At 34.0% G+C, this 25,452-nt stretch overlaps 1 protein-coding gene across 3 annotated transcripts in view; it reads left to right on the top strand.

The window, feature by feature from the left end:
• LOC143195998 (membralin) overlaps positions 1–25,452 on the top strand; it is a 177,882-nt gene that overhangs the window by 132,102 nt on the left and 20,328 nt on the right. For all 3 annotated transcript variants that reach the window (XM_076403568.1, XM_076403570.1, XM_076403569.1), the window contains exon 9: positions 21,140–21,239. In XM_076403568.1, coding sequence (XP_076259683.1) covers positions 21,140–21,239 — 100 coding nt within the window. The remainder of the gene's footprint in view (positions 1–21,139; positions 21,240–25,452) is intronic.

The following is a 25,452-nucleotide window of genomic DNA, read 5'->3' as shown; positions in this document are numbered from 1 at the left end:
GATCAAAAGTGAGCTTGCGCGGCATCCACTTTGCATAGAGCTTTCTCATACCCAAATATTCGTGAATTATATGATCTACACGTTTAGTTGATATCTTTAGAGTGTCTGCTATTTCATTCAATTTCAATTTACTGTCATTCAAAATCATTTTGTGGATTTTTTAAATATTTTCGTCGGTAACAATCTCTTTTGGGCATCCACAGTCTTCGGTAGTCATTTCACCACGTCTAAACTTAGCATACCAATCATTGATCGTTGATTTTACTGGGGCAGTGTCCGGAAACTCGGCATCAAGCCAAGTTTTTGCTTCAACTATATTTCTTCTCTTCGCGAAATTCCTTTTTATAATTTTTTTTCACAATAATAAAAGTTGCTTCGCTCAAAAATACTATAATTCACAAACTAATAATCCGGCAGCGGTCAAATTTATACACCCATCTTTTGAGGGTTAAGGCTAACTAAAAAAAACATATTGATTTAATTCTAGTAGCGCCATCTATGTGTCAAGCCGGGGACTTTTCAATTGCCAATAACCTGCTAACAGGATTAATATAATTGAAAATATAAATAGTATTAGTCTTTAGATTAAGATATAGAATACAATATTTTACAAGGGTGATTAGTCTTGAAGTGATTTTCTATTTGTCGTTTTTTTAATAATTATTATAAGAAATACATATTTCCCCTGGGGCAGATTGTTGAATCACTGAGGTTCATAGGCAAGAGTGCATTATCCAAGAGAAATCTTCCCAGTAATGCTAGTAACCAAACTGAGTAACACCGGATGTCTTCTGGGATGATACCTAAATAGGTTACTCACCAGTCAGTAGGCTTTATACCGAGAACGATTGTTGGGAACATACGTTAAGCACTTTTCTGAGAGTATATATCTATAGCTCATGTATATTCTAAACAATTATATAAATTTCTATATACTTAAATATCTCACACTCTATAATATGATTTTCTACCGTTATCCTATATTTATTATATACTCATCTATAGTTGTTTCTGTTCGTGTCACTCCGTGTTAGTAATTATTAGTATTGGGCCATAAGGCCACAACAAAAATGTATCATTGAGTCTCTTTCATTATCAGAATCAGTGTTCAAGTCAATTACCATATTGTTAATTTCGAATTTATCGAATATTTTTTAACGATTTCAAATAAGTGTTACGTTGTGCTGACAGTTTATATCATTCTATATGGAAAGATAGGGTCTGGTAAGCCAGATAAACATTCTTATTATGTGTAGAATTGTCTAACTAAATACGCTAACGAACAAATATAAAAATAATAACGCATCATTCTTTCTTTGAACGATTCTTTCGAATGATATACTGGATTAATCAATATAAGGAAACATGTCTACGTTTTCATTGACCATGGTGATATAAATATATGATTTTGAGGCTTAAAAATGGTTCCTTCCCTTGTTTTTTTTTGATATTTTTCCTGTTTGTTTTCGTTGGTGTTCTACGAATATGCTTTATTTAATTTTAAGGCTGTTCTTGTAATCACATGTTATGTATCACATCTTCAGTTATTTTCATTTTGAGGTAAATAAAAATAAAGCTCATTCTAATATGCTGTATTATGTATAAAAACAGATTTCCCGAGCATTTTGGTTTGTAGGGGGATCAATTAACTTGTTTTTTTTATGTCTTATTCAAATGAAAACTGACTGACAAACACAAACAAACCGATTTAAATTACATATTCTTCCAAATCCAAAAACCGAACAAACAACAGTCGGATCTTTGATCATGTCGCTTGACAATTTTTTGCCTTGTATCGAATACGCCGCTAATAAGATGGGTCGTAACGACAAGCACAAGAGCCTGTAATGGTCCAGAATCCGCTTGGCTGGAGGACCAACAGTGAATAAACCTAATTAGGAACGCGGGGTGGTTGCGTAGGGGGTGTGTTTTGCAACGTGAATGGGACTTGATTCGGCGTCAGCCCGTTCATCCGCCGTTGATTAAGGGGTGTACGTTTTCAAAATACTAGTTATTAGATGTAGTCTGCCGATCTAGCTGACAAAAATAGCTGTCTGTTATTCGAGTGTTTGTCTCATTAACCAAGGGGTGTTCATCGTCCGTACGTATAATATTTTGTGATTGTGGTAGGATGGATCAATTGGAAAATGTACTAAATATATTCTTTGGTAATTATTTAGCATTGTTACTGTTGATTATTGGCCAAACAGCATTTTTCGAGTCGTAGTTTACATACTTATAGTCTTTTCAAAGTTTTTTTTGTAATGCGTAATGGATATTTGTGATATCGAAACATTGCAATGTTGCCGCATCAACTCTCAATTTTAGTTCAGTTTGGCTTTGACATACAAGAAACTTCTAATCTAAATAAAATAATTGAACAAAAATGTTATCAAATATAATTTATTTTAACATTATAGTACATCTAATACATATATTATCTAAGGATATAAAACTGCAATTAAGAACACAGGTATAATAGTTTGAAGGTTAGATTTATTTTGTTTATATTTAATTCTTTTCCACACCATCCATGAGGTAGAGTTTCTAGGCCCATTTTTTTTATGTAGTGGTTTCCCCTAATTAACAATTGTATATCTGAGAATCTGAGAGAGAGAAACTGATCTGAGAAGCAAATTTCAATTTCAATGGTGTTAAACAGATTTTATATTACATATTACATTAGATATGCTTAAATCAATCTCAATTTACAAATTATTCTAGTTGTATTTGAGAGACACGTTCAGTGAATCGAGATAAGAGTGCTACATCTGTGCCATCTGCGCATAAATGCGTGCAATAAAATAACAAATGAAACGAAAGGAAATAAAATAAAATAAAGAATTGAACAAGAATAGTGTTAATATTACTACACCAGAGACTAGATTTAAATGATTGTAAACAAATTATATGTTAGTCAGCAACGACTAGTAACAATGTAATAAGTAAATAATAAATGTTGTTAATCACCAGTGTACATCAGGTAAAGAACCGGTTCCAATCCAGTATCCGGCGATATTCCCGCTTTGACTTCTTTAGATTCTGAATAGGTATTTTGATGCTTAGTTATGATGGTTCTAATCAAAATGTAAGATTTTAACAATTCTGCAAACCGCCCAGGAAATTCTTGCTGTATCTAAAACTGCATGTCATAATTTATCAAAAGGCTGCAGAAAATCTAGAAAACCGGCAGAATAAACTCTTCGTTCTTCAGTCTTTTAAATACATGTTTTAGAATAATTTCAAAAATTATTGGCAATATGGAGATGGGTTGAGTTTGGTTATCATTCATTTCTGTTATTTTCCATATATTAGGTAGATACTTAAGTTACGGCCTAGAAGGCCTTTAAGATGTCTGAGATAATCAAGTCAAATCCTTTAACCTACTCAGAGTTAATGCTTTCTTTTAGAATTCTAGGGTTGAAAAATTAGATTTTTTGCGATATAAAGCCATATGTTTAACAAAATCCAACCAGTGAGAAATTTTGAATATTGGATAAGTTTGTATTGCCAAGATGATATTTCTATGTTTTTCAGCAAAAAAATCATCCGGCAGTGGTCGGCACAAGCATGAAGGAACTTTTTCTGATCGATATCCGTTGAGCATAAATCCAACAATAGGTTAAGATCGTTCTTTCCTTCGTCGGTTTAACTAAGTTCACTTATGTAATCTCTAAATGAATAAAGGAGGAACAATTTCGTTGTTAAATATAAAGATGGATCACAAGCAAATTTAAATTTCAATGTTCTATAGGTTAGTCGGTAACGACTAGTAACAATGTAATAAATAAATACTAAATACACAAGCAAGACGAGTACTCGAGACGAGATCATATTTCCTAAAATAAAATTAAATTAGATTTAAAGCTAAAGTTAAAAGTAAAACTTATAGGTTATACAAGTATATAGGATGGGGCAAAAGTCCCGCTGCTATTTTGATTACCCTCCTTATTGCTTATGTGACGTTTAGCTCAGTTTCGCTTTAACCATTGTGTTGTGTAGACGTCCAAATTTTATTATGGATAAATATATGCAAGAACGACCAGAAATTGTGGCATGGTTCGCTTCAATTTTCGGCTTTTTTTTACGTTGTTTAGCAACTGTATTGGTTCCACAGAGCTCAGTGCTCTTTCATCTTTTAATGTGAAATCTTGAATATCATCTCAGATCCATTTGATTTCGAGGTCATTGCACATATAAGCACTGGTTATAAATCGAAGAACTTTGTTTATACAGTGTTGGACTATTGGATAGTTTGATGTTTAATGCAGCCCGATATTGCCATCCCATAATTGCAAATAAGCTTTATAGTTGATTAACAAACCAACATCTCTGATCTTATACTAAGTTGGAAGCATCTTCCGCCTAGCCAGTACTGTTTTTTTTTGCTCTGCCTGATCCGCTTTGCTTATTTTCTAAACATGGCATAGTAGAGCAAATGAATGGATTGAATAACACAGAGAGGGATATGGGCACCAATGTTGATCTATTCAAAAATTCATATAAAAGCTCGTTATATTTTTTTTCCAAAATCAGATATGTACAAATAACAACATCCGTTTAAAACATTGACAAAGAAAAAAAACAATGATTTTCCGCGACACAACCAGCCAGCCGTTATATGAGAAGAAATTAGAATTTGCCTTTCCCGATTCCGGCAGTCGGAAAATTGCTACTTGGCTTCCAGGCCAGTTTGCCACCGTTGCCGCTTCCCAGTCCCCCCTCCTCCCTCTCGCGTTTGTCCTTGTCTTCTCCGCCACTATTTTTTTAGTTATGCCTTTTCCACGTTAATGCTAATACGAAAACAAATTCGTCTTGACGTATTAAGGCCTCCCGACCGCTCGACGCGCTTAAGCCCGAACAAATTACGTGGCAATGCGGCAAAGGAGCCGGTCAATTACGACGAATATTCAGCCCCGGAATTATTCAGTTTCAGGATTGCAAGCGAAGATGGGGAAAATAGTTCATCGAAAAAAAATTAACAAGAACAAGAAATGTACAACGAGAAGTGTCTTTTTCTCTGTGTTTATCTTGACTAGTTTTCCTTCTATTATTCCTGTTGTCATTTTTTATATAAAAAACAATATATTGCAAAATATATTAGTGGAAGTTCGCTTTCACAACCTTGTATGGTTCTCTGTACGATCATTGTAGTGAGTTTTGTACTGTATCATCCCTAAGAAAAACATAATCGGATTTATAAACACTAGTGATAACCACACATACTAATTTCATTCGGTTTTATCAGTTTCTGATACACTACATACTTGTTGATTCCATCATATGCAAAACTTTATGTCCGTGAATATTCCGCTTCGGTGTCAATATGGTCGCACTAGCGAATTTTGCAATTGAGATTATCGTAGTAGATCGATGTTTCATCGTTAGTAACAATACGCCACAAATTCTTCGTTTTACCTGCTAAGTAATTAAACTGTTATGTTGAAATGGCATTTTCGTTGAATTCGTGTGGTTTCAAATTTGATCACACCCATTCCTTCGCTTCCTAATCTCTCAATATCCTTTTATTTATGCTCTTTCCTCTTTGGGCTTCAAAGTCTCTTTGGCATGGATACTTCACACGTCACGTGGGAATATCTAGTAAGGAGCTTTCCGATGCGCTAGCTAAAGAGCGAACTTCCAGTCAGCTTCTTATATGTAGATCGTTACATCACAGAGATCTGCACTATAATTATTAAATTTACATTAACAACACCCTTCAATGAAATCCAACAACAGCTTGACAGACTATAGAAACGCTCTTACTAGAGAAAATATGGACAGAAGCCACTAGTTCCCCGGGAAATAAATTATACCCATAAACTGTTTTTCAAATTACTTATTGACCTACTGTACCTAGTAACAAAGTTGGCTTAATATTCGCTGTGTTAATGTTAGCACCGATATAATAATTTACTTTTACTTGTACTGTTTATTCTTAAAGTGATTAAATGTATTTTTATACCTTATACATAGTGTTATCAGTCACTAAATAACACAATGATATTGAAGTGACTAAAATCTTAATAACAAATATATATTAATAATGAATACAATTTAAGATAGATAACAGTTCAATTGAAAAATCCCCGGTCTACCATAGCAAAACAATTTTGGCAAAATTAGTTTTTTTTTATTCAATATAATTCGGTTCAAGGTTGGTACACTGATTATAGCGACCCTCCAACTTTTCGATATCATTTTTGTAGTACAATTTGTCCTTTATTTCAAAATTGGCCTCAGTTTCGGCGATCACATCTTCATTTGACGAAAATTTCTTCCCAGCGAGCATTCTTTTGAGATCTGAGAACAGGAAATAGTCGGTCGGTGCCAGATTTGTAGAATACGGTGGCTGAGGAAGCAATTCGAAGCCCAATTCATGGATTTGTGCCATCGTTTTCACTGACTTGTAACACGGTGCATCGTCTTGGTGAAGCAACACTTTCTTTTTCTTCAAATGCGGCCGTTTTTCGGCGATTTCGTCCTTCAAACGGTCCAATGACGCTATGTAATAGTCTTTGTTGATGGTCCTTCTTTTTTCAATGTGGTCAATGAAAATTATTCCATACGCATCCCAAAATACAGATGCCATAGCCTTTCCAACCGACTGTTGCGTTTTCCCACGCTTTGGAACGGGTTCATCGTGTGCAGTCCACTAGGATGACTGTCGATTGGATTTCGCAGTGAAATGATGGAACCATGTTTCGTCCATGGTCACACAAACACTGCTTTGAATCATCAACTCGTCATTATTTTTGGTCAAAAGTGAGCTCGCGCAGCACCCACTGTGCACGGAGCTTTCTCGTACCCAAATATTCGTGAATGATATGATGTATACGTTCAGTTAATATCTTTAGAGTGTCTGCTATTTAATTCAATTTTAATTTGCGGTCATTCAAAGCCATTTTGTGGATTTTTTAAATGTTTTTTTCCGCAACAACCTCTTTTCGGCCTTCACTGCTTTCGTGGTGAAATGAGCACTTGTCTAAACTTAGCATACCAATCCTTGATAGCTGATTTTTCTGGTGCAGTGTCCGGAAACTCTGTATACTCAGTATCAAAGTTACTTCACTCAAAATGCTATAATTCACAAACTAATGATCCGACAGCTGTCGAATTTATACACGTATTTTTTAAGGGTTAGGGCTAACTAAAAAAACCTATATATAATTCTAGGGGCGCCATCTATGTGTCAGGCCGAGGACTTTTCAATTGACCTGTTAGGTTTGTAAAACGGTTTTATGAATTTTGGTAACAGATTTCTACAAACAACAAAAGTAATAAATGTCACGTTTAGCGTGAACGTCAAACACAAGGCTGCTAATGGCAGTTCCTTTCATGAGCTTCTTATATTGATTCTACCCCAATATTAAGGCTGTCCTCATAGGAGATTCTGATAATTATAAATATTTTCTATGTACGGAAGTACATAAGAATACTTTCGAACCGTTACTTTTATTACGGTAGCCAAAAAGCAAGACATATTTCTTTCTCTGTTTATTCCACCATTTGTGCTATATTTTCAGTTCGTCTTTAATATCCTCATTAGATTGATTTCAGTATGCTTTAACGAAGTTTTTGAGTTTAGCGGGGAATAAAGCGAACAGATGGCATGCTATTGTATGAGAAAGACTTGCGAAAAACCAAAACTGTATAATAGGGCGCATTATCGTAATTACTCTTTCTAATATAGGTACCAAAATGTTAGCGATGCTGAATAAGCTAATAGTTAACAAGCACAATTTAGTCTTATACGTTTAATAGGTTAGAAACTGTTAACGACCACTGATATTAGGCCCAATGTTAAGAAAGTTTTTACAATTTTAATACTTATTATTATGTTACTTTCCGTTCGATAATATAGATAGATCATTTTTTGCTCAATAATTTCAGTGACCTCTTGAATTTCCCGTGCAGTAACTTTAAGTGTATCACTGCTACCGTCAACTGCCATCCATTAATAAATTACTGTGAGATTTTGAGCAAGCTACGTTTTGTATTTGAAAGCCGCTAACTTTAACAAAAATGAAGAAGTTATTTTCATCCATTACCAACCATCACCGAAACCAGGGAAAGGCTTGATTAATACGAGGGGGATCAAATATAAACGGTAATTTTAACTATTTAATTTTTTGATTTAAACTATTTAGCTTAGCACGTAGTTCCGATCTAGATTATTCCGTGCTCGAGTGTTCTTTGGTTTATGAGGAGGGGGGGAAACCGGTGTGGGTAGCACAGCAGCTGTAGTCGTTTTTTGTCCGCAGTACAGTCATGACTGTGCGCGAAGTACCTTCGTCTGTTACACAATACACAATCATAAAGTTTTCAACCCATGAAGGCGTTAAACCATCGGAAATGTTCACTCGTTCGAAGGCACGGTTTGGGGATGCTACACTGTTTCAGAATCGTGTGTATACGTCGGTCAGCGAATTCAGGGATGGACGAGAACGTGTCGACAATGAAAACCATGATCTACGTCCACGAACAAGTCTCACAAAGGACAACAGCCATGCTGTTCGATAGCTTATTGAAGGTGATCGTCGGTTAAGGATCACATGCTAATATTATTCATAGCTTTTGGACAGATTTGAAGCAAAAATCATCTCATTTGACTAAGAGAATAGTGTTGTTCCATCAGGAAAATGCCCGGGTGCAGACGTGTGGTCAACATGGCAATAGTTCATAAATTGGGCAATCAACTGTCAACAGCCGGCTTCGTTGGCGTGGTAAAGGCGACAGGACGATCGACCTACTGATCGATGTACTATGATAGTCGCGGGTTCGAATTCTGCTGGGGCATGGTCGTAAATGTATTTTTGTGATTGTCCTAGGCAAGAGTGCAAAATACGACAAGGAAAATGATCGCAGTCACGCCAGCAACCAGGCTGGGTAAGACCGGATGTCTTCTGGGATGACTTCTAAGTTGGTCACTCGCCAGTCGGTAGGTTCAGTGCCGAGAATTATGTTTCCGAGCCTACATTAAACAGTAGCTCCTATCCAGATAAACACTCATTAGTAAGGAGGAGATTAACAAATATTTTAAAAAATTCATAAGATAATAAAATATATTATAGATAATAAGATATTTAACATCCTTTGCCTGGGGGATTTGATGTTTATTGATATTCATTGGTGGTCACCTTCTCTTGCGTAAAGTAGGTCTTAGGCAAAAGGTAAAGAAAAGTAGTAGGTAAAGCTTAACAGTAGGTCCAGTTGTAGATAAACCATCGCTGGTGGTTATGGCTTAGTGTTGATAGTGAATATTAATGGATAAGAACTATTAATTGTTAAAAAGTGTTTCAGTTCTTCGACTCATTGAATCCACATTTTCGCTAAACAACAAACCACAAATGTTTTAATAACATTAATATGTTTCAGTAAATTTCCGATAGTTGATCTCGATAAATCCTATAGAAAATGCCAATACTACGTAATTTTCTGGGATAATCAAAAAATAACCTGATATCCAAATGACCTTTCTTTCATCGCACAAGTCTCACACGCGTAACTATCACCCCCCTCCTCTCACACATCGTCACCCATCGCCTCTACCGGCACTAGCTTGAGTTTCATTAAAAAGGGATACGGCGCCTTTGATTGTCACCTCTGCCTGCCCCTCGTTCTCGAATAGTAACAAGGACGAAAAAGACAAAAGGCGTAGACAAAGATTTTTTCTTTCTACTCCTCCTCTCTGATCTCCGTGGCAATTCCATTAGTCGAATCTAATGGTGTCCTTGCTAGAGAAAAATAACTGAATATATATATATATATATATATATATATATCTGTGTATAATATCATATTTCTGGTCAAAAGAGGTCGTATGTAAGGCATGGACTGGGAAGGGGGAGCAGGTTGAGGGCGCGAGACGCGGTGTAAGGGCAGGAGGAGGGAGGCAGAGGGTTTGGCGGTGACCACGTTACCCCTTGAGGGTCAGAAATCATCCGGGAAATGGTCGACGTCGTCCTTTTCTGTTGTTTCATTTTTCGGCTGCTGAATGTTGCCGAAATAATATCGTGTTTCTTTTGTTTCGCGGAGTTGTTTGTTTTGGAAATGATTCGCATCGGATTCGTTCGCATAACCCCCGTTCTACGTCCCGCATCTCCGCACCCGTCGGCCCACCGTTTCCTTTCTCTGTCCGGACCCATACGGCCGACCACGTAATAATGTTCCTCCTGCAGTTCGGAGGATCCATTTATATTTAGATTTCCGGTTTGATTCGGCTTGGTGGTCGTTCGATTGAGTTGATGGGAAAGTAATTTTTTTGTTTTTGTATTGGGATTAACATGATTTGTTTTATAAATATTATTTATGGTACTTAATCCTAAGGTTTTAATTATATCATATTTTAACATAACAATGATATCACAGAGAACTTAAAAAACGAAAAAACACATCGGAGAAAATCAAGCGGGAGAACCAAATCTTCAGAATCTCTTTACAGTTGATGAAGACGAACCTTTGTACCCAAACTTTGGGTATATTGGTATTTTATTCAATTATTACTTTTAATGGTTCAACAGTCAGCCCAGTAGGTGTTAAATATTTCTTATGATAATATATAAAATGTAGAAAATCACTTAATTAAGTGATTTACTGGGTAAGATATCTTATTCTGTCCTTGTCTGTTAATCAGATCGAATAGATAATTTTTTATAGTTTAATTTCAAGTTGTTTTCGTTTTGCAAGTATGTGCTTCTTCCTTCCATGTGAGGTGTTGGTCTAGATGAATGCATTTATATATCTATAAATTATATCTATATCTTATTAGTATAAGATATTTAGCATCCCTCATCTAGAGGTTTTGATGTTTATTGATACTCATTGGTGGTCACTTTCTTCTGTGTAATGTTAAAGATACACGGGTAGATTTTGTTTCATATGCTTTAATTTGTTTAATGCTTCGAAAAGCTAATATGGAGCATATATATTATCATATAACTAGCGACGTTTGATTTGCCTTATCAATTTCTATCTTCCTTTAATGAGAATGAGTTTATGCATGATTTTCATATTTGAAAAAATACTACAATGCTAGAATCGCCAGAATTTGTTCGTAATTTTAAACAAGCAAGCTATATGTTTAGTAGCACCTTATCGTAGTATAAGTTACTCATTGTAATATAATCTTGCATTACAGGTTGATAAAGTAATTTACATAATATTTAATACATTCAAACCTCCTATTATTTGTATTATGAATAAGACCCTAGTGGCGTTAAACCATCGGAAATTTTCACTCGTTCGAAGGCACGGTTTGGGGATGCTACACTGTCTTAGAATCCTGTGTATACGTGGGTCAGCGAATTCAGGGATGGACGAGAACGTGTCGAAAATAAAAACCATGATCTACGTCCACAAACAAGTCTCATAAAGCACAACAGCCATGCTGTTCGAGAGCTTATTGGAGGTGATCGCCGGTTAAGGATCACATGCCAATATTATTCAGAGCTTTTGGACAGATTTGAAGCAAAAATCATCTCATTCGACTAAGAGAATAGTGTTGTTCCATCAGGAAAATGCCCGGGTGCAGACGTGTGGTCAACATGGCAATACTTCATAAATTGGCCAACAAACTGCCGGCTTGGTTGGCGTGGTAAAGGCGACAGGACGATCGACCTACTGTTGCGATAGTCGCGGGTTCAAATACTGCTGGGGCATGGTCGTAAATGTATGTTTGTGATTGTCCTAGGCAAAAGTGCAAAATTCGATAAGGAAAATGATCCCAGTCACGCCAGCAATCAGGCTGGGTAAAACCGGATGTCTTCCGGGATGACTTCTAAGTTGGTCACTCGCCAGTCGGTAGGTATATGTTTAATAGCACCCTATCGTAGTATAAGTTACTGATTGTAATATAATCTTGAATTACAGGTCGTTTATGATAAAGTAATTTACATAATATTTAATGCATTCAAACCTATTATTACTTGTATTATGAATAAGACCTCTAGTGGAAATAAAACAGTAATAATGCTCAATTTTATTCTTGATAATGCTGCGAATTTTGTTCAGTATGTAATCAAAAATATTAATTTTCGTCCGACTACCATTTGTTTGGGTCTTTAAAAAAACGCTCCTGAACCTCTAGGTTTAATTTTTTAGAGACTAAAAAAAGTTATATACTGAATTATTGCTTTACCTGAAAAATAGCAAAACATCAAAAAGCACATATGTTTTAGATTAGTGTTTCAAATGTATATAAATAAATTCGCTTTATGAAACTGGAAAAAAGGGAAAAACATTTTTTCCATATTCATTAATTTAAAATGCGTAACTTACATCGAAACTATTTGATGTTTGCTTCTAAATATTAATAAAATCAGGTATAGTGATGTAATAGACATATACCAAAAAATTATTAAGATTAAAATAGTAAACACTAGTATAGTTACATTAGATATGCTGAGTACAATCTTAATTTACAAATTACTTTATTACCACTGTTCTGTTGCTCTTGCATTAATGTACTCTAACAAGAAATGTACGAGAAGTGTCTTTTTCTCTGTTTATCTTGAATAGTTTTCCTACTATTATTCCTTTTGTCATTTTTTATATAAAAAACAATATATTGCAAAATATATTAGTGGGAGTTCGCTTTCACAACCTTGTATGGTCCTTTGTAAGATCATTGTAGTGACTTTTGTACTGTATCATCCCTAAGAAAAACACAATCGGATTTATAAACACTAGTGATCCCCAATACCCGATATTAGACCACACATACTAATTTCATTCGGTTTTATCAGCTCCTGATACACTACATACTTGTTGATTCCATCATATGCAAAACTTTATGCCCGTGAATATTCCGCTTCGGTGTCAATGTGGTTGGCTCCCCTAAGCTAGCGCACTAGCGAATTTTGCGTTTGAGATTACCGTAGTAGATCGATGTTTCATCGTTAGTAACAATACGCCGCAAATTCTTCGTTTTGCCTGGTAAGTAATGAAACTGATAGGTTGAAACGGCATTTTCGTTGAATTCGTGTGGTTTCAAATTTGATCACACCCATTCCTTCGCTTCCTAATCTCTAAATATCCTTTTATATATACTCTTCAATTCAAATAATACACAATCAAGGCGAGTACGGGATTGATACATCAGTCTGTATTTCCCAAATTAAAATAAAACTAAACTACTTAAGCTAAAATTAATAATACACTTATACACAAAACAAGTTCATGTGGTTTGATTCGGTTCAATCTTCTAGTTGTCCAGCAGTTATATTGCTTCCACTTGCTGTGATTTAGCAACCTGATTTCATGTTTTAAGGCTAAATCTTGTACCACTTTGTGTATCCATTTGATTTCGAGGTGATCGTTGTACAGTTCTTTGTTGGTTACGTAGCGATAAGCATTAATCACAGAATTTTGTTTTGGGTTCGTTGGATTACTAGTTAGTTTGATGTTTTAATGCAACTCCATAGGTCCAAATTTGCTTTATGATTGACTGATAAACCAAGCTCTTGGATTTGAGGTCAAGTTGAAAGTATCTTCCAACTAACCAGTATTGTTGCTTGACTTTGAGTCTAATCTGCTCTGCTTTTTGTCTAACATTATGTTTCTAGTTTAACCTACCATCGAGATATATTTTGAGATATTTAGCTGATTCTGCTTGAGGAATCGGGCATCCGTCAAGTTATATGATTAGGTTTTTGTCATTTCCCGCAACTCAAAATTAATAAGGGCAGGTTTAAACCTATTAGGCTGTATTTTTCAGACATATTCTTTCCATTTTCTAGACCATTTGTAATTTTTTTTTGCCTTGATATCCATGTATCCTCAGCAAATGTTCCAAATACTGTTTCTTTTGTTGGTGGGATATGCGTATAACATACAGTAGAAATAGGAGTGGTCCCAAGACAATACTCTATGGAACTCCAGCCGAATTAGGTTTAAGTGTTGAGAATGTTCCTTCATCCGAGACTCTAAATTTTCTTTTGAAAATATATGATTCCATCAGTGGACAGATATATTTGTCAACATTATTATTGCTTTTCGTGGCAGCTCTTTTAATAATCCAGGCTAAATAATCAATTCTAGGAACCTCGGATTGAGGTTTTTGTCAATTTCTGAGGCAACTTCTATTGGAAAAACTTGATTTACAGCTACATCGGGCTGATAAGAATGATTTATATATATTATAGGTTCTATATCAGTCGGTTGGAATACGTTAGCTAAATGTTCGGCGAATAATTCGGTTTTTTCATCGTTGCGTCGAACCTATTCATTTTCTATAGACGGTACTGTCATATGTTAATTGGCTTTTTAAATTTCCGGGTTACTTTTCATAGTGAATAATCTTTGTCTGCTTCCGGGCTTGATTTACTTACATATTTTTCGAAGCAAGTCTGTTTATATTCTATAATCTTTTGATTTGTGCGCTTACTAATTCTATTAAATATTGTTTTGTATACAGTATTTCTAATTATGTGCCATACTATTCTAGCTTTTCTTCCTTCTTTTATCAACTCCCTATTTTCAAGGAGGTAATTTACCTCATATTCTGATTTCTCTCTTGATGTGGGGGTAACTTCTTTTGCAAAAGACCGCATTTGTTCAATTATATTTCGGTTCAAGATCGTCTATACTTTTGAGTCTTACGTTTAAGCTGATTTGTTCCTGCATTATAAGTCTAAACGTGTCTCAATTATGCCAAATTAGGCTTCTTTGTTTTTTTTGTCGAGTTGTCGCGCTTAGTGTTAACAATACTGGAGTGTGATCAGATGATTGTTCGCACAAGTTCTCGATTTATATTTGATTTGACGAAATGCGTTTTGAAATGTAAAATTCCAGTAGATCTGGTTCTTTATTACAGTAGGTGGGCCAGTAAGTGTTCTGCTCACTTAGTCTATGTAATACAAATCGGAACAAATGATAATTGGAAGGACAATATTTAATGAATACATCGAAGAGAATTTACATGTTGCAAAGCATTTTGTTATGTTTCTGTTTGTATCACGGCCATTTTACATTTATTTATCAGTCCATACGCATCAATTGGCTATAATAATAATCTCGTTTGTTTCCTTGTATTAAAACTGTTTCGATAGACCGGTGGGAGCTGCCAATTGTAGCACATAAGACGATAAATTCAGATCGTAACTAATAAATCACCTTTTAAAGCCGGCTTAATAGCCACAGTGGTTAAGGCGACAGTACGGTAGTCTTACTGATGCCTTAGTCACGGGGTCAAATCCTGCCGTTGCATGGATTTACTTTGTGTGATTGTAATTATAAATGTCTCTGTGTAATATCCAACAAGAAATATTCATCTAAGTCACCGCCGTAACCAGGCTCCGTAAATTGGTAGGTTTGAAAGTCAAGGACCGTAGTTAGGAGTCCACGTTAAGCTCTAGGTACAGCCAAAATAAACTCTAGTTGGGAAAAATGAGACTTTAAATATTCATACATCAATATAATCTCATTTTATAGTGATGCAGTCACTCCAGAATTTCTTTAATGTCTCATACATTTTTCATAGAACCTTGATTTTCTTTTCCTCGAGTATTCTTTTTAAATATACGAGTAGCCTTTAGTCACAGGGTATACTATACGGTAGGCGGTAAAACAGTTTGTTTAATCTGGAAATAACAAAAGCTGTTTCAATAAAACCAGTGTAACTAACTCTTGAGTTAAACTTTAAGATTGTTATGAAACTTAGACAGGGATGGTTAATCAAGTGTTTAAATGGCTGTTTAAAAATAACAATTTTAATTATGTTTTAACACCATTTGCTTACTGAACTAACTATTCAGCTAGAGAAATAAAATTTCTCGGACAAGTTTTTTGGGTTATAATTCAACATACTTTTAGTTGGGAAATTTTCAAAATAATTTTCTAATTCGGATACTAGAAACATTTGGGAAAAATGCGAAAATTGATACACTGCATAATATCATGAAACCAATAAAATATAATCGAAGAAGCCACATAATATATTGGCGAGAGTGTCCGGGAATAAACATGGAAGCCTTATTACATAGGCGTATAAAATAATATATAACTCCGCGAGTTTGGGATTAAGGACCATTTTACTTAATAATACATATACTAAAATATATAAACTGATTCAGGAATATTCTCATAATAATAAAATCGTTCAAAATTATTAATTTATAATAACAATATATGATAGACATATTCTAAAAAATATTTTAAATTACAGGCGAGATTACTAAGATTTTAGTACAAATAAAAGCAAAACATTTAAAAATTCGGCATATCAGAAGCGCCCGAAACAGTCATGTCACTTAATGTTTTCTAACCATCATATCTGAATTTTTCTTGAATTTTTGGCGTCCATCAATTTTATTTGAATTAAATACTAGGATAATTGGAAAAAATACTAGAGGTTTTATAGTATTGAAATTAATGATCATTTTAAAATGTATGTGGTAGAATATTGAAGAAAATTAGTATAAAATTTGGCAAGAAAATTAATGAGTGCATGTAATAACTGTAAAAAGTACCGAATAATAGCACAATCGCCTGTTTCGAACTGTGAGTATAATATTATTGAAATCAAGTGCGCCATGTTTGCTAAGACAAATTGTATTGATAGCAAATCTACTGAAAACTCTTAATATGATAATTTTAAAATGCAGCTGTTATACACCAAAATGTTAATATTATAAATAGATAGTAACAACAGCACAAAAAGGTTTATAATATATTTTAGTGTATCGGGCATTGCACCAAATTTCCTTGTAATATTTGGACAAATCAATTATAATAATATCTTGAATTTACATTTATAATACACTTCAGACTATTCAAGCTATACTGGCTGGTTCGCGCTTTGCAATATTTAACCACATTTTCTAACATTTTTCGATCTTAGAATGAAAATGCACAACTTGTTTGAAGTTTGTATAATTAATCTATAATTACATTAGAGAACCTCATAACATCTATACATGTTACAATATCCAGTTATAACACAAAATTATTAAAATAATGTATGTTAGGAATTATAAATAAAAGCCTTTTTTAAGAAAAAAATTGAGCCGACTTCAAAGAATAAAAAAGGAACTCACTAAAAGTAATCAAACTTAGATTTTTAATACAAAAATGAAACGTTTTAAAACAAAATATGTACATAATAATCGTAATAACTAAATAAAAATAAACAAAAGCCTATCTACTATACGTATTTTATATTCTACTATATACACACAATTTAGCTTAATACCTACCTGAACCTATTTATCTATTTACAATATTGTTATTACTACTACCAACTAATCACTTTGAAGTCGGTACCGAGCCCAAACAATACAAAAATAATAATATAAATGACAAAACGACATAATAATAATATAAGTGACATATACACAAAATTAAATTACGAACAAAACAAATATAATTTGTTGCTTATTATTATTATTATTTTTATTTAGTTATTATAACTATTATTATGTACATATTTTATTTTAAAAAAAATTGCCTTAAGAAAGTTTGGTTATTTTTAATGACTCACTTTTAGTGAGTTTCTTTTTTATTTTTTGAAATCGGTTAAATTTTTTAAAAATATTTTATTTTTTTCTTTTTACTGTTAAATATGTGCTCAGTAAATTACGCAGTTATTTTATTAAGTATAACAATAGGTAAGCCAAGTAAAGGTGTAGCCCGTATGAGGAAAAATAGGAATAAAAAGACAATAATTGAAAATAAGGAACACTTTAGGCCCCGGGGCCCGCTACTTAGCCTATGGGATTTGAGAAATGCTTTAACCAAATTAGAACAACAAAAAGTTGTGGTCCCCGATTTGTGCCGGGAATCGAACCCGCAACTTCCGCGTGTGAGCTGAACGTTCGAATCGTTCCACCGTATTAGGCTGTTACCTATAATAATTTCTCGACTTCTCATACGATTTTCCTCCACATCAGCTCAGCAATAACATTATACACAAATATCCGATTATTTTAGATAAAAAATGTATGAAAACTTTGTACTAGGTGGACTATACCGTGGTGCTGACATCCCTCATTTATCCCGACTTAGTATCTGGTTGTTGTATAGGGCCGTATCTTGAATTTAAACATTTCATACAAACGGTCCAGCGGCATTCAAAATTACGCTGTTTCAAACGTAATTTTTTCTTTCAAGTCCATTTTTTTTGTAGAAATAACTTTTTTCCGAGTATACTAAATACGTAGAATTACCATAAAATATTTTTTCAATAGTAGTCATCATGCCTATTATAACACCTTATTACTAGTGATGTTATTATCACCTTTAATTTATAACAAATTTACCCTCTTTCTAGCAGTTCCATTCGGTTCTCATCAGTATTGACAATTTCAAACGACCGTGCTGTATAGGGGGGTAGGCGAAACACGTCACTAACTTGCAAACGGTGCCCTGAGTCACGTGAAATTTCCACGTGGATCGGTTGGGTCACGTGTCGGCGCTGCATATTTATATTGTCGACGCTGAAGCTTTTGGCAGGTTTGTTTCGCTGACAAGTATAAAAGACCTTCAGGTACAGCCGTTCGGTTTGAGGTGACGGCTTACTAGTTAAAAGAAGTCGGTTCGATTGTTTCCGATTTAGACGTTTCAAAGTATAGAAAGCGGATAGGTTTTATTTTTGGAATAATATTTTTATTTTTAAAATAAGTTGAGTCTTTTTTTGTTCGTGGCCGATATAGTAGTATGTTATCAAATTATTTAATAAACGATTATTTTTTAATAGTAGTTGTGTGAAAAACTGATGTATATGTTTAGTGGACAGTACATTTTAATATAAATGGTAGCTTCATAACATATGGTCAGCTCCACCTCCTCGAATTCCTTATAAGTATGCACACAACTCTGTTATTGAATATCAGATGTCTGAAAAAATGTTCCAAAGGTTCTTCAATGCTGCAAGGCGAGAAATACTGTAACACCTTAAGTTTTTTGGGGCGATTAACCCGCGATTTCGGTTCACCAAATAATATACTGTATTTTGAACTGTTTATGGACTTTATTCACTTATTTTAATTTATACAGACCACATGTGTTACTTTAAACTATTATATTCCTGTTCTATCTTACAATGCTTACTTATATTATAACAACCTAACTTTTTATAAATGTCAAACATTACAACTAATTACGTCGAGCACATTCGAACTATCTTACCCATGGAAGAAATAAATATTGCCCATCGACGTGTAAATCATATATAATAAACTAGCGACCCGCCCCGGCTTCGCACGGGTGCAATGCTGATACTAAATTAAATACACTACAGAAAAAATATGAACGTTGTATTTAAAAATATAGCGGCCCGCTCCGACTTTGCACGGGCATAAAATATATATGCCTATGTCACTCAATGAAAACATGATTAAAATCGATCCAGTATTTTTGGTTCATTCATTACTGCCCTTGGCCTGCACGCATTAAATTTGGAGTAAAACAATTCCTCTTCCCCTATACTTACTATGAAGATTTCCTGCTATCTTTGGAATATCTAAATTCATTCAATTTTTATTACATTACGCATTTTTAAACGCAAATTTTAAATTTGTAATATCTCCGAAAATATTTGTTTAATTTACATGCTGTAAGGAACCATATTGATCTATATTAATTGCACACTGTATTTAAGGTACTTAATTCGATAAGGATTAATGCCGTATTGCTTAAAATAGCTTCGTAAATAAGCCATTTTCTCACGTAAAAAGTAAACAATAAAAATGGTTAATGTGGGTTATCCCTAAAAGTTAGGTTAATTTACGACATCACGTTAGAAACCTCTAAAATTAGCAATGTTGCCTTAGTATATTATGCATGTATTATACATATAAACCTTCCTCTTGAATCACTCTATCTATTGAAAAAAACCGCATCAAAATCCGTTGCGTAGTTTTAAAGATTTAAGGGCACATAGGGATATAGGGACAGAAAAGGCGACTTTGTTTTATACTATGTATTGATGCGTCTTTACTCGAACGAAAACGAATTACGAAATTCAGCTTGGTAGTTTTATTTTAGCTTGATATATCAGCAGTAGATGCAACTTTCTTCTCTATTATTAGTACCAAGTTTTTCAACTCCTGCACTTGCTCTGACTGTACCCCATTGACATTTACAATAGCAGGTGATTCGTCAGTTAATACTACTTTTATCTTTTCTTCATTAATTTTCAAATCATAACATACTTCACAATGCGAACTATATCATACAGAATGTTCGTCCCAACATCTGTAGCAGCTTAGCTAAAACTACACACCATAAGGCGAAATGTCTCTTTAAAAAAATTGGCATAATCGCATTCATTATTACGTTGGAAAACAATGGGGAGAGATCCCCTTCCTCAACGTCTGCTAAAATAGCTCTGTTCCATTGTTGTCTCTGCAAATTTTTTCTCATAGGTTTTGTATTGTAAGTTTTCAGTTAAAGTGCTCTTTTTTAGATTTGACATTTCTTGTTGAATTCTTTCTTCCTCCATGTTTTCTGTAACAAAATGTCTTATCTAGTATCTTAATCTTATCGATCTGGCTGTTACTCTCGGAATGTTGAATAAAACTGATGAACTGGAATAAAAAACTTTATGTTGGAAATTAACAATATTTTTCGTGCTAAGAATAATTGCAATTGCGGTTTTGACTTTTTCATCAGAATTTAATTACATATTCGCCATTAGGTTGGAGAAAGACGACGGTGAATAATAATTGTATGGGAGAATGTCTGGGCTTGTGATATGTCGGACATATTATTCTTCCAGAGTGAAATGTTCAATTCTAGTGTTTCTCTAACTTTTGAGTGTCTTGTTTTATTAAATAAGTATCTCGTTTTAAGTCACTCTAAAGGGAAATTGTATCTTACAATCGACTTTGCGACTATCTAGTCGGCAACTAGTAGTAATAATATATTAATAAAAAAAGCCGCTCTAAAAGCTCTAAATATCCTTTGAATTAGCGAAGCGTTGGTTGTTTTTGGTTTGGTACAACATTAGTATATAATCAAGGGTATCTCAGAATTACTTAACATAAAATTGTATGGTTAAAATTTGTTTAATTATCAGATTATAGCATACAAGAGATGCTGAATTAAAATCGTTTTTAAATAATAACACCATATTTAAATTTCAAGTTACAGTAACACTTTATTTTGATAATATTGTAATGTGTTTTTTTTTCTATTTCAGATTCTTTTACCTGTACCATTTTCTCTTCTACGCCTACCATTATAGATTCAACGGTCAGTACAGTAGTTTAACTTTGATTACGTCTTGGTTGTTTACTCAGGTAAGTTATTTAAATAGTAAAATGTCTTGAATGATTATGAGGAAAATCAGAGAATGTTTTGAGTACCGTCAATAGTAATTATGATTATAGATAAAGAAATACAAATTCAGTTGGTCATTCGTGAAAAATTTAGAGATCTCAGCTGTGTTAGTCGTTGTTGACTGACAAAATGGACATTATTATCAATCTTGGTCATAATAATGTTGCGAAACAACTCGCAGTTTTTTATTACATTTTCCATTTCCAACATTCTCATTTTAATGAAAGTCTAGTTGTTTCGCTATCATATGCACTCAGTAATTAGCACTTAATCCCATCTATCAGGAAAGAATCCTACTTTTTTCCAAATCCAATATATGAATATAACCTTATTTTAGTATAGCCTAAATTGAACAAATTATCATTGCATTGTTTTAACAGAACTTGTGTTGAAAAAAATTGTTGAAAGTTGTGTGCAGTACAGTAACAAACACAAGAGAATACATACATTTGAATATCTTATATTATTCATAATATCGTGTTAATATTTTTTATGATTTTTTTTATTAGACGCGACCTAACGCTCTCATGTTCTGAAGACAGTTGATTGCATTTTTACGTCTATAATGATAATTTGTATTGAATAATTGACTGACTGAATAACGTTTTTAACGTGTGTCCAGTTTAGATTTTAATTTTTTTGGCAAATTTTTTTTTTGTGTGGGACGCGCCAGAGCGTGATCGGCACTGAGGTCAATTTTTATTGCCGATGGCTGCATAACGCGCGAGCGCTTGGCGATTGAAAATGGACAAAATAGGAAAATACATTGTTAATTAAAAGATATAATTTATGATGGGATGATTTGATATGGGAATGAATTGCTACCAAAATAAGATAAAAAAATATTCAGCAGAAAAACGAGAAAAAATAACTAAGTAAATGTTACTAACAAACAAAATATCTATTCAAGTGAATTGAGAAGTCAATAAAAATAAGTGAACGACCTTAAACTAATACAAATTTCCAAAACTCACAAAATAAATATAAAACTTTTCAGATAAATCATTACAGGTCACTCATGGCTAATTTTTGCGCAGTCGAAACAGTAACCAGGATATCCGCGACATGCACTGCATACATAAATAGTGCTTTTTTGTGTAAATAACAATTTTTGCATTGCGTTTTCATTATCTTTCCTGTTTTCTTCTCCTCTAGTATTTTCAAAATTCGTCACAAACGGGATGTCAGATTCGAGGGCGTTGAGTAATGCGCGGACTATTTTGGATTGGCACAAGTTGTCTCTCAGAGACGTATCTGTACCACACCTGTGCTGCGTAGAGGCAGACTGGACGGTCTAGCATCTTATACAGAGTCACTTTCTGGGGGATTTGGGTTTACCTTTTCTGCAGAGGAGTGGAAATAGTAGGCTGTACACACCATTTCCTTTGCAAATAACATGCTCTATTTGGGCTGACCATTGGAATCTGCGGTCGAACTGGAGATCGAGGATAACGAGGCTTAGAAAGAACACCGCACATATAACGCTCTGGAGTGTAATTGGCATTCAATGAAAGCTTTACATTACGCGCTAGTGCGTTATTGGCAGCGAACGTGTTAAGCTTTTCCAGGCAAGTCTTTATGGTTGTTTTGACAGTTGATAATATTTTTACATCTCAAGATAGCTTGATCATCTATGGATTCGTTCAAATTAAAGCAATAAAATAAAATTTTCCCCCAAATGACGCTTACTGAGATGAAAACTCATATCGAATAAAATGTGCTTCGATGAATAGATAATCCTAATAAATGGACAGTATCTTTTCAATTAAAAAAAGAATGACAGCTCATACCGATATTGGTTCAATCGCCTGAAATGCTAGTCTCCGCTGAATTTTGCTTTTCCACGATGAGATTAAAACGTCCCTCATCTCGGCCTCCATCCACGAGATCGACCCGTCGACAGTCTCCGTCTGTCCCCGGTGCCACCCCCCGCCCCGGTCCCCAGGAGGTAGCGCCATAAACGCACACGCCGCCTGTCCGAAAAAAATCGCCGGAAAGGAATGGAAAAGGCGAAACGGGAGAAAAAGATGAATCTGTTCTGAGCCACGAGGGCGGAAAATGGCCGTTGTTCCGCGGACGCTCTGTTTATTTCCCGATTTTCTTCCGCTTATTTAATGCGACTGGTGGAAGAGGACGAGGATTTGCATGGTGGAGTCGAGTGGCGTAGTCCAGTCGATGTTGTTAAAAATTTATTACGGGAAATATAAAAATTAAATACCTTGTTTTTGTACGTTAAGATTTTACAGGTTTTGGCCATTTTTATTTGATTACCTATAATTAACACCTGTAACTTGAACTGTTAATTAACTCAGATTTTGAGGATTCTGGAGCAATTATCTTCCCTCACACGGTACCCAAATCATTGTTATTATCAAGCAGTACTATGAAAACTTATTTCTCATGGTCAGACAAGAGATTATCTGAAAACCTGCGCTTTGGGTGGGTTCTCCTTTGATTTAAATCTGGAAAAACAGGTTATCTGGGCTTCGAACAATATTGTCATAGCGCCTCATTCATGTGGTTGCACTCACGACATAGTAGCAAGCGGTTGCTAATCCATTGCACTGCCTGCTGCAAGTCTAGCTAGTAAGAAAACGATATTAGAGCTTGATAAATAAAGGGAAATGTTAATTATACTAATTACCACCATTGTTTCAGTATATATAATCCTTTCAATGCACAGCACCCAATGCAACGTCAATATTTGTTGTGTATAAAATAATGAAACAAAAATAGCGTTGTGAAATATAATTTATTTTCTCACTATAGTACGCTAATGGTTATATTATCGAAGGACTTCTACGCACATTTTTTTATGTAATGGTATCCTCTGGGGCCTAATCCACCTATTTAACAATTGTTGTATGTACAATTGTCACAATAATATATTTTAATTTAATTAAAGAGCATAATTCCCCTTTTACCTTTAGTTCTTAGTTTCTGTATTTACTTATCAAGTAATTTCACTGTATTCCTCCTTAGTTTCTTCTGTTACCATCTGTGTAAATTTTCCTTAATAAAGTTAGATTTAATCACTCCATTCTCCCTAATATATCTAATTAAAATTCCATTACACATATTTATGCATACAAATCTAAAACGCTCTACAATAGAATTTTCTATAGTTATACTACATTAATTATATACCTTTAGTTGTTTCCGCTTTCATCACTCTACCTTGGTAATTGTTAGTCTTGAGCCTAGAACAAAGCATTAGGTCATAATCCCACATTCCAAACGTTTAATCCACCTCATTACTAATTATATATCTAAGTATGTATTTTATTCGCATTAGAGAACATATTTACCTTTTTATGTTTAGTTCTTGTTTCTTTCGTTGCTGCGTTTCCTTGTTAAATGTTTCTGATATGCGTGTATTTCGTCTTAGTTTCTTCTGTTACTGACTGTGTACATTTTTCTTGATAAAATTATATTTAATCACTGAATTTTCCTTAATGGATTTGTCATATCTGCAAAACAGTTTGTACTCTAATAATAGTAATTCTCTTCTCTAATGCTCCCTAATTCTATCCTAATGCTCATATATATTCGAAATAATCAATACGCAAGTCTTTCACATTCTACAACACGATTTTCTACAATTATCCTATATTAATGTTCTACTTGTATTAGTCTCTTGGTAATTATCAGCATTGGCCCGCAATAAAAAAGTTTCATACGGCCACTGTAACTTTCACTATCAGAATCACTGTTCGAGTCAATTACTAAATTGTTAATTTCTAATCTATCCAACACTTGCTAACGGTCCGACCATCTCTCAATTTCTTTTTTTATTAGGCCGACGAAGTATATCCGTATATTTTTTCAGGCTTGTTTCTAAAAAAATAGATAAAACACAAACATTTTATTTATATTTAACAAATAACAAAACACACCTTTTTTATCTTTTCCATCATCTTTTGTTGTCTTTACACTCTTTTTAGCGTTTTGCCAAACGTGGCCTAATGTTTCATTTTGAAATATCCATATTTTGTCTAGTTACATAAATTGAAATTATAAATCTTCCTTACTTTTGTTATATGCTTTTAAAAATGGTATTCTTTATTCGTGAATTATATTTACACAACTTAAATCCTATCTTTCCTGACAGTGTATGAAAGGATGACTTACATGAATTACATACAGACTAACAGTTGTTTCTGAACTAATTGT

The sequence above is a fragment of the Rhynchophorus ferrugineus genome, unplaced genomic scaffold (assembly GCF_030347505.1).
Source record: "Rhynchophorus ferrugineus isolate W39M unplaced genomic scaffold, kcgeb_rfMv2 rfM4, whole genome shotgun sequence".
Lineage (NCBI taxonomy): Eukaryota > Metazoa > Arthropoda > Insecta > Coleoptera > Curculionidae > Rhynchophorus > Rhynchophorus ferrugineus.
This window is presented reverse-complemented; position numbering and strand designations above follow the sequence as displayed.